Below are 11690 nucleotides of genomic sequence, written 5' to 3'. Positions count from 1 at the left end.
TTGTGAGCGAAGGACGGATACTCATCCTGAGTATAAATTTTATCGGTTCCCTCAAGACAAAAATATTCGGAAAGAATGGATTCGATTTTGCGTGAACAGTGAATTAGAAGTTCCATTCTTTGAAATCAAATCAATCACAAGAATATGTAGCGTAAGTATTAAAAACTAATTCTAAAACATATCCTAATACTAGTATATATACAGGCTTATTTTGTTGATGGGAAATACAATGAAAATGGAGTTACGAAAATTCCGACCTTAGCTGCATCCGCGAATGAGGAATGGAAAGAGATACAAAGTATTGAGAACAATTATGATTTGGTTGACGTATATGAAGGAGATAAACAACAACAGGAAGAAATATTTCGTTTGAAACATCAAATTTCCAAGCTGAAAAGGTAGTGTGTCAAAAAATATGTTATTTTCTAATATTTTATATTGATGTAACCGTTAATAGAATTGTAAAACAATGGAAGAAAAAATGCGGATATCTGACCTCGAGAATTCGTGGAAAACAACCCTTGAAGAAGCTTTTCAGAGAAGATCAAATTAAGCTATTAACAGGAGAGGTTAAAAAAGTGAAACGTTGGTCCAATGAAACGATTACGGAAAATTTACAAAATATTTTTTCAAAAAAGATTGGCTTATTGGCTTCAATTTAATATGTTGATCATCTCAATCAGTTCAGTAGTTCAAATGTAATAAATTTTTGCAAAAAATTATTTTTGGATAAGAGTGGAAAAATGATTTTACGGACGACCGGTTAACTTTGAAAAGTCACTCAAAAACACAAAAAAGCTTATCTGATATCGAGATATGTTATGTAATAAATCCTCAGCTTTCAAGAAAAAACATAAAATATAAAAACATAAAAACAAAAAACATAAAAATAACAAAAAACAACTACAATCAATAGTTACGAAAACAAAATTCGATTTCTTGGCAAGCCTAATATTTTTCCAAAAAAGATTAATTGGCTTCAATTTGATATATCGATCATCTAAATCGGTTCAGTGATTCAAAAGTTATGAATTTTTAAAAAAGGCACTTTTAGGAAAAAGTTGAAAAAAATGATTTTTCGGACCACCCTAAAATAAGAAAAGGTCACCCTAACGAAAAAATAAAAAATACGGGTCTAATATTTTGCAATAAAGAAAGAAACTACCACTTTTCATGGAAATCTGAGGAGCACTATATCGGTTTGACATGAAATGGATGTATATATATATATATATATATATATATATATATATATATATATATATATATAAATTTTTCAATTCAATCAAAATATAGTAACAAAATAATTAGGTAAAACGTGTATACAATTCCTTCACATTTCCTCTAAACAAAGTATCGTAATATCAATTAAATTCATTTTTTTTCTAAATTCAATACAAACCCAACGTAATTTATTTTTATTGGCAACACTGGAAAAATCGACTTTGTTTACAAAATTTATCGAAATCGACCAATCAGAAATCAGAACGACTGACAGAAATTTGGTCCGTATCTGACAGAAATTTGGTCCGTAAAAGACCCCCTATTGTCTGATCTTATCTTAGCTTCTACGCGCCTTGGTATAAATCAAGGCGCCTCCATATATACATTGATATAAGCGCCTTGGTCTAAATCAGCCTTAAATGCAATGAAGACAATTTGACTGGGAAGAACGAAATGATATAGTAGAGTCGGTAGAGGGAGATAGGGACTAAACGCCCGATTGACTGTTTAGTCGTTTTGGCGGAGAAACTGCGTGAAGAAGCCAAGTCATTCCAACTGAATACGGATACTCAGATACTCAGCTGACTATCGTCAGTTGACTATGACTATGCAGAGCCCTGTATATGAGTGTAGTGAAGTTCTTACGTTGCACATAAATTAAAAATAATGAAGGTTGATGTTCCATTTTCTTCCCGTGACAGTTGAAAGTGTACTCATATCGGGAAGGGCCTTGCTTGTGAGGTTTTTGAATCACAGTTTAGCTCTACGTATAAGTGGAACGTTATGGTCACTTTCTGAAAGCAAGAGGTAACGGATGGGTTTTCTGGGTATGACATTCGTCACAAGGTATTAAAAAGGTACATAGTTGATCACTTTCAGCCATGACATGTCAGCCGATTGGGCTAGTAGTGAAAGCTCCTATTGCTGTCTTTACTGCTTTATTATAAACTGGTTGGAGGTGGTTCAACACTTTGGTGCCTATTCTGTATTCCGACGGATTTCTATTTCGTTCGAAAGTGATATTTCGATCGTTTTCGAATTTACCATTCCCTATTCCAATCGTTTTGCTCGTTTCGAACGAAAGTGTTAGAAAATTTCGAATATGCATCGATCTGTCAAAAACCGATAAACAAAAAGAAACACCGTATTAAATAGCGGCGAGTGCGAGTTGAATTTCAGTTAATTTTTGATCCTAAGAGAAATTTGTGAGAAAATTTTCTCGTTCAATGGATTCCGTTTTGTTACCGATTTTGGCGGAGCAAGAAGAAATTGGAATGCCTTGCTACCATCGGCGAAACCACCGAAAATCAACCGACTTCATGAAACTTTCTGATGAAGCGTAAGTATCCGTCTCAAAAATCCCATGTTTGTTTCTCTTATTGATTAATTTTGCCCTTATTCAGATTCATCAAAAGTTTTCGTCTAAGTAAGGAAGCTTTTCGGTACGTTTTAGAGGAAATTGAGAACTGCCTTACCACAAGGAAAGGTGGTCTATCCACGGAGGTGAAACTCGCAGCATGTTTGCGATTCTTTGCTGAAGGAAATTATCAACATGGAGCAGGGCAAGATTATCACATTGCCATAGCACAGCCCACATTTTCCAAGGTGCTGACTGAAATGCTTAACATTCTGGAGCGGACACTGTGTAAGAAATGGATTTCCCTAAATATGACGGAAGACGAACAGCGGCGTGCTAACCCAGCAAACATTAAATCGCACAACAAGCGTATATATATCATCATATGCCCTAAAATTTGGTTGGCATATAATGCGCCTAACTGGCATATGCATGCAAAAGTGGAGGCCATATACATACATGGCAAATGCTTACCGAATTTGTTTGGATGAATATGCAACTTTGACCGGCTATAATAGCGACTTGTGCCCTACTCATATACGATTTATTACAGACATAGAAAAAAAACAAATGGCGCAAAATATTTTCGTGAAATGTTTATTATAGCCTCACGAAACGCCATTTTTATATATGAGTATTTATGTTTGTAGAAATAATAATTGTTTGATTGACTTGTGTTGGGAGTGGAATTGAATGTTTAAAATGGCACAGATTGATGTTTGGTGAAAACTGCTCCGATATGGGTTCGAACTCCGATCGTCTGGATTATCATCCACCAGCTATCTCGCGCGGCTATCTGAAATTTAATTCAACAGCGGTTAAAACTTTCGAGTGCATCAGCATTTCATTGACATTTCAATATGATGTAATATGTCCTTTATTAGGATCTAATATGATTTACTGTTTCATGATTTTCTTCAGCATGCAACACGATTTACTACAGTACTAAATCGATTTAAATTATACGCTTATACGACACACAAACTGCATCAGCGTAATATACGCATATGATGCGGATTAAATATATTTTACGACAATGTACATCATAAAATTGATGTTTATTATACCGATATGCGACTTAATTTGATAATGGTATATAAAATCGAGTTTTTACATTTTATGCGATTTCAAATATACACGATACATACTTTGATTGATATTATATGCGATTATGATTTATTCGGATTTCTTGTAAGACTTGGCACGTGCAAAATTATACGATTTAATGTTTGCTGGGAAACTACACTTCTATCAGAAAACATCAATTCCGGGTGTTATTATGTGTTTGGATGGAACCCACGTAAAAATTATTCCACCTAAGCTGAATCGAAATTTGTTTTTTAATCGGAAGGGATTTTATAGTCTCAACGTTCTGATTGTAAGTATTATTAGTATTTGAATTAACAAATCAATGAACAAATACTCTTTTTTATCAACATAGGTTTGTGACGATCAGCAAAGGATTCGTTTCGTTGATCCTACCTTCCAGGGATCTAATCATGACTCTCATATATGGCGTGTAAGCCCTGCAAGAACTCACTTTGAGCAGCTTCACCAAAATGGTGAAGTTAATACTAAGATTCTAGGTAATGTTCAACTACAATATTTTAGTATACTTGTATGTACTGTGTGATAAAATATTTTCAGGTGATGCTGGTTATCCATCGGAACCTTGGTTAGTAACGCCATTCAGAGCAGCGGAGGAAGGGAGTTTGGAGAGCGATTTTAATCGCAGGCATGCCTTGGGTCGTGCTATCGTCGAGCGGACAATCGGTTTACTAAAAAATCGGTTTAGATGCATCCTTGGCGCGAGACAACTTCACTACAATCCTACTAAATGCGCTCAAATTATAAATGTATGCTGTGCACTTCACAATATATGCTTAGAATTTGGTCGTTCTCAGTAGTTATAATATGTTATGCAGCTGTTTACATAATAAACTTTTGTTTAAATTAATATTTATGACTGTTAAATTTCATCTAACTTGTTTGCAAATGCTCAAATAAATAACAACCACCGGAAAAGGAAGTGTCTTCCTTACTTAACTATGGTTTCGGCAGAATTATTTACTCTTATTCCTGCCAACACTTTGAGAACATGTCATTATCGATTTCTCGTAAGCAGGCCAAGTATTCAAATAACCATTATTAATACTTTTTGCGTTGTTTTAACCCCTTGCTGTACGATTTAATTTCCAACAGCACGGCCCAAAACGAGCACTTCGAGTCGTTCCGCTACTCTGCTGAGTGTGGGTATCTAACATGGGTGCCCTATGATGAGCAAATACATGTTGTGTTTAAAATAAAAACGAAGGAGTTATTACTACGTACTAACTCGTTCGTTTTTATTTTAATTATAATATTCAAATTATATTTTATATTTTTAGCTCATTCAATTTTTTTTTTAAATAACGGAAATTTGATAATCTTCAGTTGTCGGTATCCTCATCATATGCCTGAAGCTATGTAATTATTTCACATCGAGAAACAACGAGTGAAGTTCAATGTTGTACGTGAAGGGGTTAAGGAAGTTCCATAAACTATAGGCGAAATTCGTGAATTTTAAAAAAGTTTATATAATTTTGATGCTATTCCAAACAAACTTCAAAGAAAAAATTAAGTAAGATTTTTCTTCCATGGAAAGATATAAAAATACGATTAGAACTTTTTTCATTTTTTTATACTTGAGTTACAATATAAAGATAAAAAATCAGATCACTGATATTTTGAAACATTATTCTAATGTTCTGAAATATACGCAATCTGCGTTTCAAGGATTTGTCGCTTGACTATTGATTTCTCCAGCGCGATCTTCTCCATCTCGTGGTTATGTCGTTTTTGTTCACTCAGATGTTCTTTGAGTGTGGCATCCACGGAAAGAATCGCTCGAGCTGATTGGCGCTGATAATGAACCAGATCACTCAAATTCTTGTTTGTGTTTTTTAACAGGGATTTCACATTGGTGTGAAATTTGTTTTGTTACTCGACTTGCAGCTCTAATAGCCTCGTGGTAGAAGGTCTGGATTTTTTCGGCTGAGAGGGCTGGAAGTGAATGGTATTATTGATACCGTCACACTCGTCGGAAGTACCATAATATATAAAATTTTCCTGGTCTGCAGCTTGAGGTTCACCCGAAGGCGAACCCAACTGTGTTCCATGAGATAAGGTACCCGGGATTCCTTCCACGGTCGCAAGTAACCCAGTTAGTAGAACTGCCTGCTCCTCCAGCTCGGACAAATTGATAATTTTATTGGGTCCTCCACCTGTCGCCCTCTGCTCCCGTTTGTTGTGAGCGAGTTTTCGCTTTAATCCGGACTTATAGTCCGCCCAAACCTACACAGAAAACCAGGGCAAAAATAAGACTATAAACATATGTTTCGGATTCGTTTTAGTATATACCTTTTTCCATCCACTTCCATCGCGAATAGGCGGTCCCAAACTATTGACTTCTGCCGCCAGATCATCCCAGAAGGGTCCGGAATTTCCTCGGGAGAAACCCTTTGCTATGTCCGGCTCTTGCTCCAGAAGCAGCACAATCCGCTCGAACTGATTTTTAGTGGTTGTTTTGTTTTTGTTTTTTTCCCTGTTGAACGTTAAAATTAATTTAAAGAAAAAAATGATTAAAAATTAGCTTACATTTTTGCAGTTCACCGCTCATCCGCTGCGGAAATTATTCACTCCTTCATAAACAAAGTGGGTTTGACGTTTGGTTTGATTCGAATGAAAGATGTTCGAAAACAAAACAGTCCGAACGAAAGGTATTCGAATTTGAAAACACCTCGAACGAAACAGGGAATGGAATTTACCAAGTCGTTCGAAATATTTCGAATCGATTGAAATACAGAATAGACACCTTTATCTCCCCCGCGGCTAAAGACGCCTACTCCGTAGAGGTTTAGAGGTACCAACCAAACGTTCACAACCGTGAGCAGCAACCATTTCTAGTTGATCGACGACATTACATGCTTTATGTTGTTTGCATGCGATATGGCCAAGTCCTGGACAAGCTGGTTTATCAGCAGAATCGCTGCTTGGAGTTCTTGGTTCTCATAGGAGATGTAAATCACTTCGACGTCAAGTTATGTTTTTACGTTTTAGGTTGACGGATGATGTACTTGAGCGTCTTCTTGTCTTCACACATCGCTGTTATTATTCTTCGCATAAACCATGAAGTGGCTTATCATTAGTTAGCTATCTCAATTCTCAGTGACCCCAACAGCCGATGGTTAGCGTCACACTTATCGTGACGAGAGTAAATATTCCAGTTCCTGTCGTTTTTTGTTCAAAGGAACTCTACTGCTACACGCGTATACTTAAACACTCAAACTACATTAAAGACTGATTCAAAAAATTGCACAAGTAACAACATACTGATACGGTGAAATTCGTCACATATACAGAAATTGGCATAGAAATCTCATCTAAGTCCTAACAAGAATGACGCATTAAATCTATGTTGTTCGGCGAAGCTCCTCTAGGTACGTTGGTGCAATTGGATGTCTTTCAACCAGCAATTTGAGATGTTTTCGGCTAAATTAGGAAAGCATTTTGAAGAGATTTCTAAATTATTTATACACAAACTGTCGCATAGGTACAGCGCAGTTCGACTTAATGCATCAAACCTTCTAGGAGCCAAAACAACGCCGCACAAGTTCCAATGTCTTCTAATAACTTCCCGTGGATAATTTCCTAACAGACGCTAGAGTAGAATGACAGGAAATGTTCCATATTGCAGATATCCTTGGTATATCGGCCTCATATCAAAATATAAAATTGATGAAGATATTAAAATAACTCACTCATAAGAATAACTAAACGTCAATTTTCATGGAAAAATGTTTAACTACGAAAACTATTAAAATGTGTTTTGAATAGAAATAAGGGAGTCACATCACTTTCTCTAACCTCACTCAAACAAAACCTCTCAATAAGTTTTCCTCTTAGTTTATTGGATTTTTGTTTATTTTTATAATGCAACATGAACGGTCAACAAGTTCACTCCCATTGCATTGTTCAAAAACACGACGATCAGGTTCAATAAGGGCAAAGGATTTATGAGCTAGTCTCCATCGCGGATGCAGCAGCAGCCGTCTCTTCGGTGTACTTGCCCTTGTCCTTGGCAAGCGCTGCCCGACGTCCAACGGCACGACGATCGAGGATCTTCTTACGATCCTTGTCCATCTTGAGCTTAACGATCAAGCACTTTGATGGGTGTACGCCAACGTACACATTGGTACCGTTGGCCTTCTCACGCTGAATTCGCTCAATGTACACGACGAACTTCTTTCGATACACCTGAACTACCTTGCCAACTTGGTTGCCCTTGTAGTGACCACGAACGACCTGCACTTCGTCGTCTTTACGGATTGGCATGGAACGAACGGTGTATTTCTGCTTCAATTCCTTAGATAGAGGAGCGGACATCAGCTTCCTACGGATGTGTGACGGGGCCTGGAAATGGCGCTTGCGGCTCTTGCGTCGCGAGGAGGAAACATTCTTGTTCAGTTTCATCGTGCTGAAAATATCGGGAAACGAAAATATTCACTATCTCTATTTCACCAACCACATTTACCATCAGTTTCACTAGTAGTCTTAGAATATTAATAATAATATCACCGAAACTTACAATTTATTTTCTCTACACCAGAGAAACGCGTGTTCAGCGTAGTTCAAGATGTCGGAAGGAAAGAAAGCACCGAAATTAGACAGTAGTATATGTCAAACCGACATGGGAACTATAAGGTGGGAAAATTTTCAACATAAACAAAATCTGTGACGTCACAGATTTTCGTTAATTAAACTTCGCAGATTTTGTTTACACTGATAGAAATAATTAGTAAATATAACGATTTTTTTGGTCTAGTCATTTTCTACCGTACTAAAGGTGGTCGTACTGACTTCCAGGTGGTCTGGAAGTCAAATATTTAACTCTTTTTGACAGATAAAGTTTTGTTTGAAATTTGTACAAACACTTTTTTGTTTTCCACTCTTCAATTATCTACAGTGGCAAACAATGTCAAACATCAAACATGTAAAAAATTCGACTCAAATATTCTAGGTAACCTAACCATGCACAACAGGTTTCAATAAGCAAAAAAATAAGCTCTTTGAACGTACCACAGCCAAGATACTGGGGGTGCTGACGTTAGGATTGTCCAGCGTTTCTGTACCAAAAGTTTTTGCACTGCAAGCAGAGTGGAAACATCTATTCCCAAAGATGGAGGGTATAAAAGTGAAAATTCCAATCGATGAAACAATCCCATCCTCGTCGCCAATTTTTGGAACCCCAGGGAAGTACAGTATTTTGGTGGCCGGGGGATAATCCGGGAATAACAACTACTTATGTACAGTCGGTTACTCGTGTATTTATTGAATGACCATAGTTTACATGAAGTGTGTTGGCCTATACTTGTGCTCTTTGTACTAATGGTATTTCTATGCCCGGTAGTCGGGCACCATAGTATCTAAGCAACACAACAAGAATAAACAATGAATGCAGTCTCGCAGGCACGGTTGATTGCATCCGACAGAAAACAAAGCTGCTTTGATTGGGTGTAAAAATAAAGTATGTAAAGTAATAAAGTATTATCGAGTGGAACTATAATGGACCTTATTCCCTTATACATTTCACAGTATAAAAGAGTTAGAGGAGCGTCAAAGATAATAATGGGTTTTCAGAATATAAATTATGAACGAAAATCAACTTCTTCGTATCAAATTAGTGTTCAATATGAATGGAAAACTTTGTTGTTTTCATGTGGTAAAATAATTATTTTTTTTTTGCAAAAATTGTATCTGAAGATAATTTTATATTATGTATGATGGTAAGTTTTAGTGGGAAACTAATTTCGTCCCCTCAAATAGTTTGGAAATCCAGAGAGCTTCGCAGATGCAGTCGGCCAAAGCACTGCATTCAGATTCGGTCGAAGAAAGCGCGATAGTCTGTTGTTTCTTGGTGCTCCACGATGTACTCGCACCGTATACTTGGAACACGTATCCAGAAACAGAGTGTCGGTCACTCTGGTCTGTCGCCCAGTTTGCGTCCGCGAAGCCGAATAGCTGGTCAACATGTTTCTGTCGTCGATAGACTAAACCATATTGCGTTGTCCCTCATACATAAGTATCGCAGTAATCTCTTAAGATGTGTCCAATATTCTTGAGATGGGTTGCACTGGAGCTGACTGAAATATGAAACGGCTGAACTTAAACCAGGACGAGACGTGACCATAAGATAAGTCAGGCATCCAATCAGCTCGCGATACGGTTTATCGAGCTTCTGATCTTCTTTCGGTCTCTGCAATTTTAAATTGGCACACATGGGAATACACACAGGCTTCCATATTGAAACGACGAAGTACTGCTTCGGCATAGCACGACTGACTAAGCTTCATAACCCCTTTGCTGATATTTCGTTCTATCCTGATTCCCAGGAACATCTGCGCTTCGCCCAGGTCCACCATAAGGAATTCTCGCTGCAGCATCTGCTTTACAACCTTTACTTGAGACAGATCCTTGCATATAATGAGCACGTCATCCACGTACAAAAGCAAATATACAGGCTATGAAAACTTTCCTCGAGTCCCACAGCCGGTATCCGTTAGCACTGTACCCGACGAAAAAACAATTTTTGCTCCTGGACTCTAACTTGTTCCGTTTTTCCTTCTGTACGAAACTATATGCTTTGGCACTGAAGATTCGAAATTTCGAAACATCAGGCTTGTGTCCATACCACATTTCATAAGGTGTCTTGTTGACTGTCAACGCCGCCGTTGGACTACGGTTGATAATAAAAACCGCTGCCAGAACTGCCTCACACCACAGTATCTTCTACATTCCAGTGTCCTCGATCATTGCTCTCGCTTTGTCCATAATTGTGCGATTAAGTCTCTCGCTGACACCATTCTGTTGCGGCGTATACGGAACGGTGTATTCTAGCTGTATTCCTTTTCTCCGACAAAAGTTTCGAAATTTTTCTCCAGCATACTCTCCACCGTTGTCGCAACGTACACGGGAAATATGACAATCGAAGTGCGATTCAGCCATCGCAGCGAACGTTTCGAAGGCTTCCAGTACCTCATCCTTGGTACTCAACATATACACAGCAGTAAAATGCGTGAAATCATCCGTGAAAGAGACAAAATATCGCTTACCGTTATACGCCGTCGGTGTCATGGGTCCACACACATCACTGTGGATTACTTCAAGGGGACGAGAACTGCGAAGCAATGACATCTCCGTAAAGGGTTTTCTGATCTGCTTTCCCTTGAGACAGGGCTCACAGACAGTACGATCCACTATTTCAATCTTTTTCAGATTTAGTCCATTTACCATCTCACTTCTTCTCAATCTTCAGAAGTCCACTTTTTCCGATGTGACCAAAGCGCCTGCGCCACAGCTCTTCATTGCTTATGGCATTTTCAGTCATTAGAGCAACCGGCTCTTCCACTCGCGACACGTCAACGTTCAATTCGAAAAGTTTATTTTTACGTTTGCCCGTGCAAACAATATCGCCATCTTTCAAAATCTCGACACTATTCTTCCGAAACACTACCTGCATTCCCAACAGTCCGACGCGTTGGATAGAAAACGGATTATAACGCAAGCCGGGTACGAATAAAACGTCTCTCACAACAGCTTGCTCTCTTCGGTTTCCTACCTTTGTCGTAATGGTCACCACACCAGAATAGTTACTCTCAAGTGTTTGTCCGGAAGCCACTATGATCAACACAGGACTATCAAGCTTCTTCACATTACGCAACCACTCGATGGTACCAATCATGTGATCGGACGCGCCCGAATCAAGAATCCACGAAACATCACTTTTCCAAGAATTATTCGCAACCGACTCCCCCACGACCACCATGCCTTTTTCGACGACGTGCTTTCCCTTTGTGCACATTTTTCTTCGTGGTGTTTGACACATTTTCACTATGATTCTGCTCGTCATAACGGGTCGGACATTCCGCGCGTTTGTGTCCCACTTTTCCACAAGAAAAACACTTCAGTTTGTTCTTATTCTTCTTGCCTTTCCCGGCAAAAGCAGTTGAGTCAACATTCGCACTGACGTCATCACTGTTCACCCGTTTTATGATCTAGTTGAGCAGCCTAG

At 38.2% G+C, this 11690-nt stretch overlaps 2 protein-coding genes across 2 annotated transcripts; both read right to left on the bottom strand.

Moving 5' to 3' along the window:
• Positions 1-4425: 4425 nt before the first annotated feature.
• LOC129762322 (uncharacterized) lies at positions 4426-6376 on the bottom strand. The gene is made up of 3 exons (XM_055760498.1): positions 6218-6376; positions 5981-6164; positions 4426-5914 (listed from the first exon to the last, which is right to left on the bottom strand). Coding segments are annotated over exons 1-3 (540 nt in total). The 5' UTR covers positions 6220-6376; the 3' UTR covers positions 4426-5560.
• A 1133-nt stretch (positions 6377-7509) lies between these two features.
• LOC129762323 (60S ribosomal protein L26-like) lies at positions 7510-8316 on the bottom strand. Its single transcript, XM_055760499.1, has 2 exons — positions 8208-8316; positions 7510-8096 (listed from the first exon to the last, which is right to left on the bottom strand). Exon 2 carries the CDS (start codon positions 8090-8092, stop codon positions 7634-7636), a length of 459 nt encoding a protein of 152 aa, XP_055616474.1. The 5' UTR covers positions 8093-8096; positions 8208-8316; the 3' UTR covers positions 7510-7633.
• Positions 8317-11690: the final 3374 nt, after the last annotated feature.

Source organism: Toxorhynchites rutilus, chromosome 1 (genome assembly GCF_029784135.1).
Source record: "Toxorhynchites rutilus septentrionalis strain SRP chromosome 1, ASM2978413v1, whole genome shotgun sequence".
Classification (NCBI taxonomy): domain Eukaryota; kingdom Metazoa; phylum Arthropoda; class Insecta; order Diptera; family Culicidae; genus Toxorhynchites; species Toxorhynchites rutilus.
This window is presented reverse-complemented; position numbering and strand designations above follow the sequence as displayed.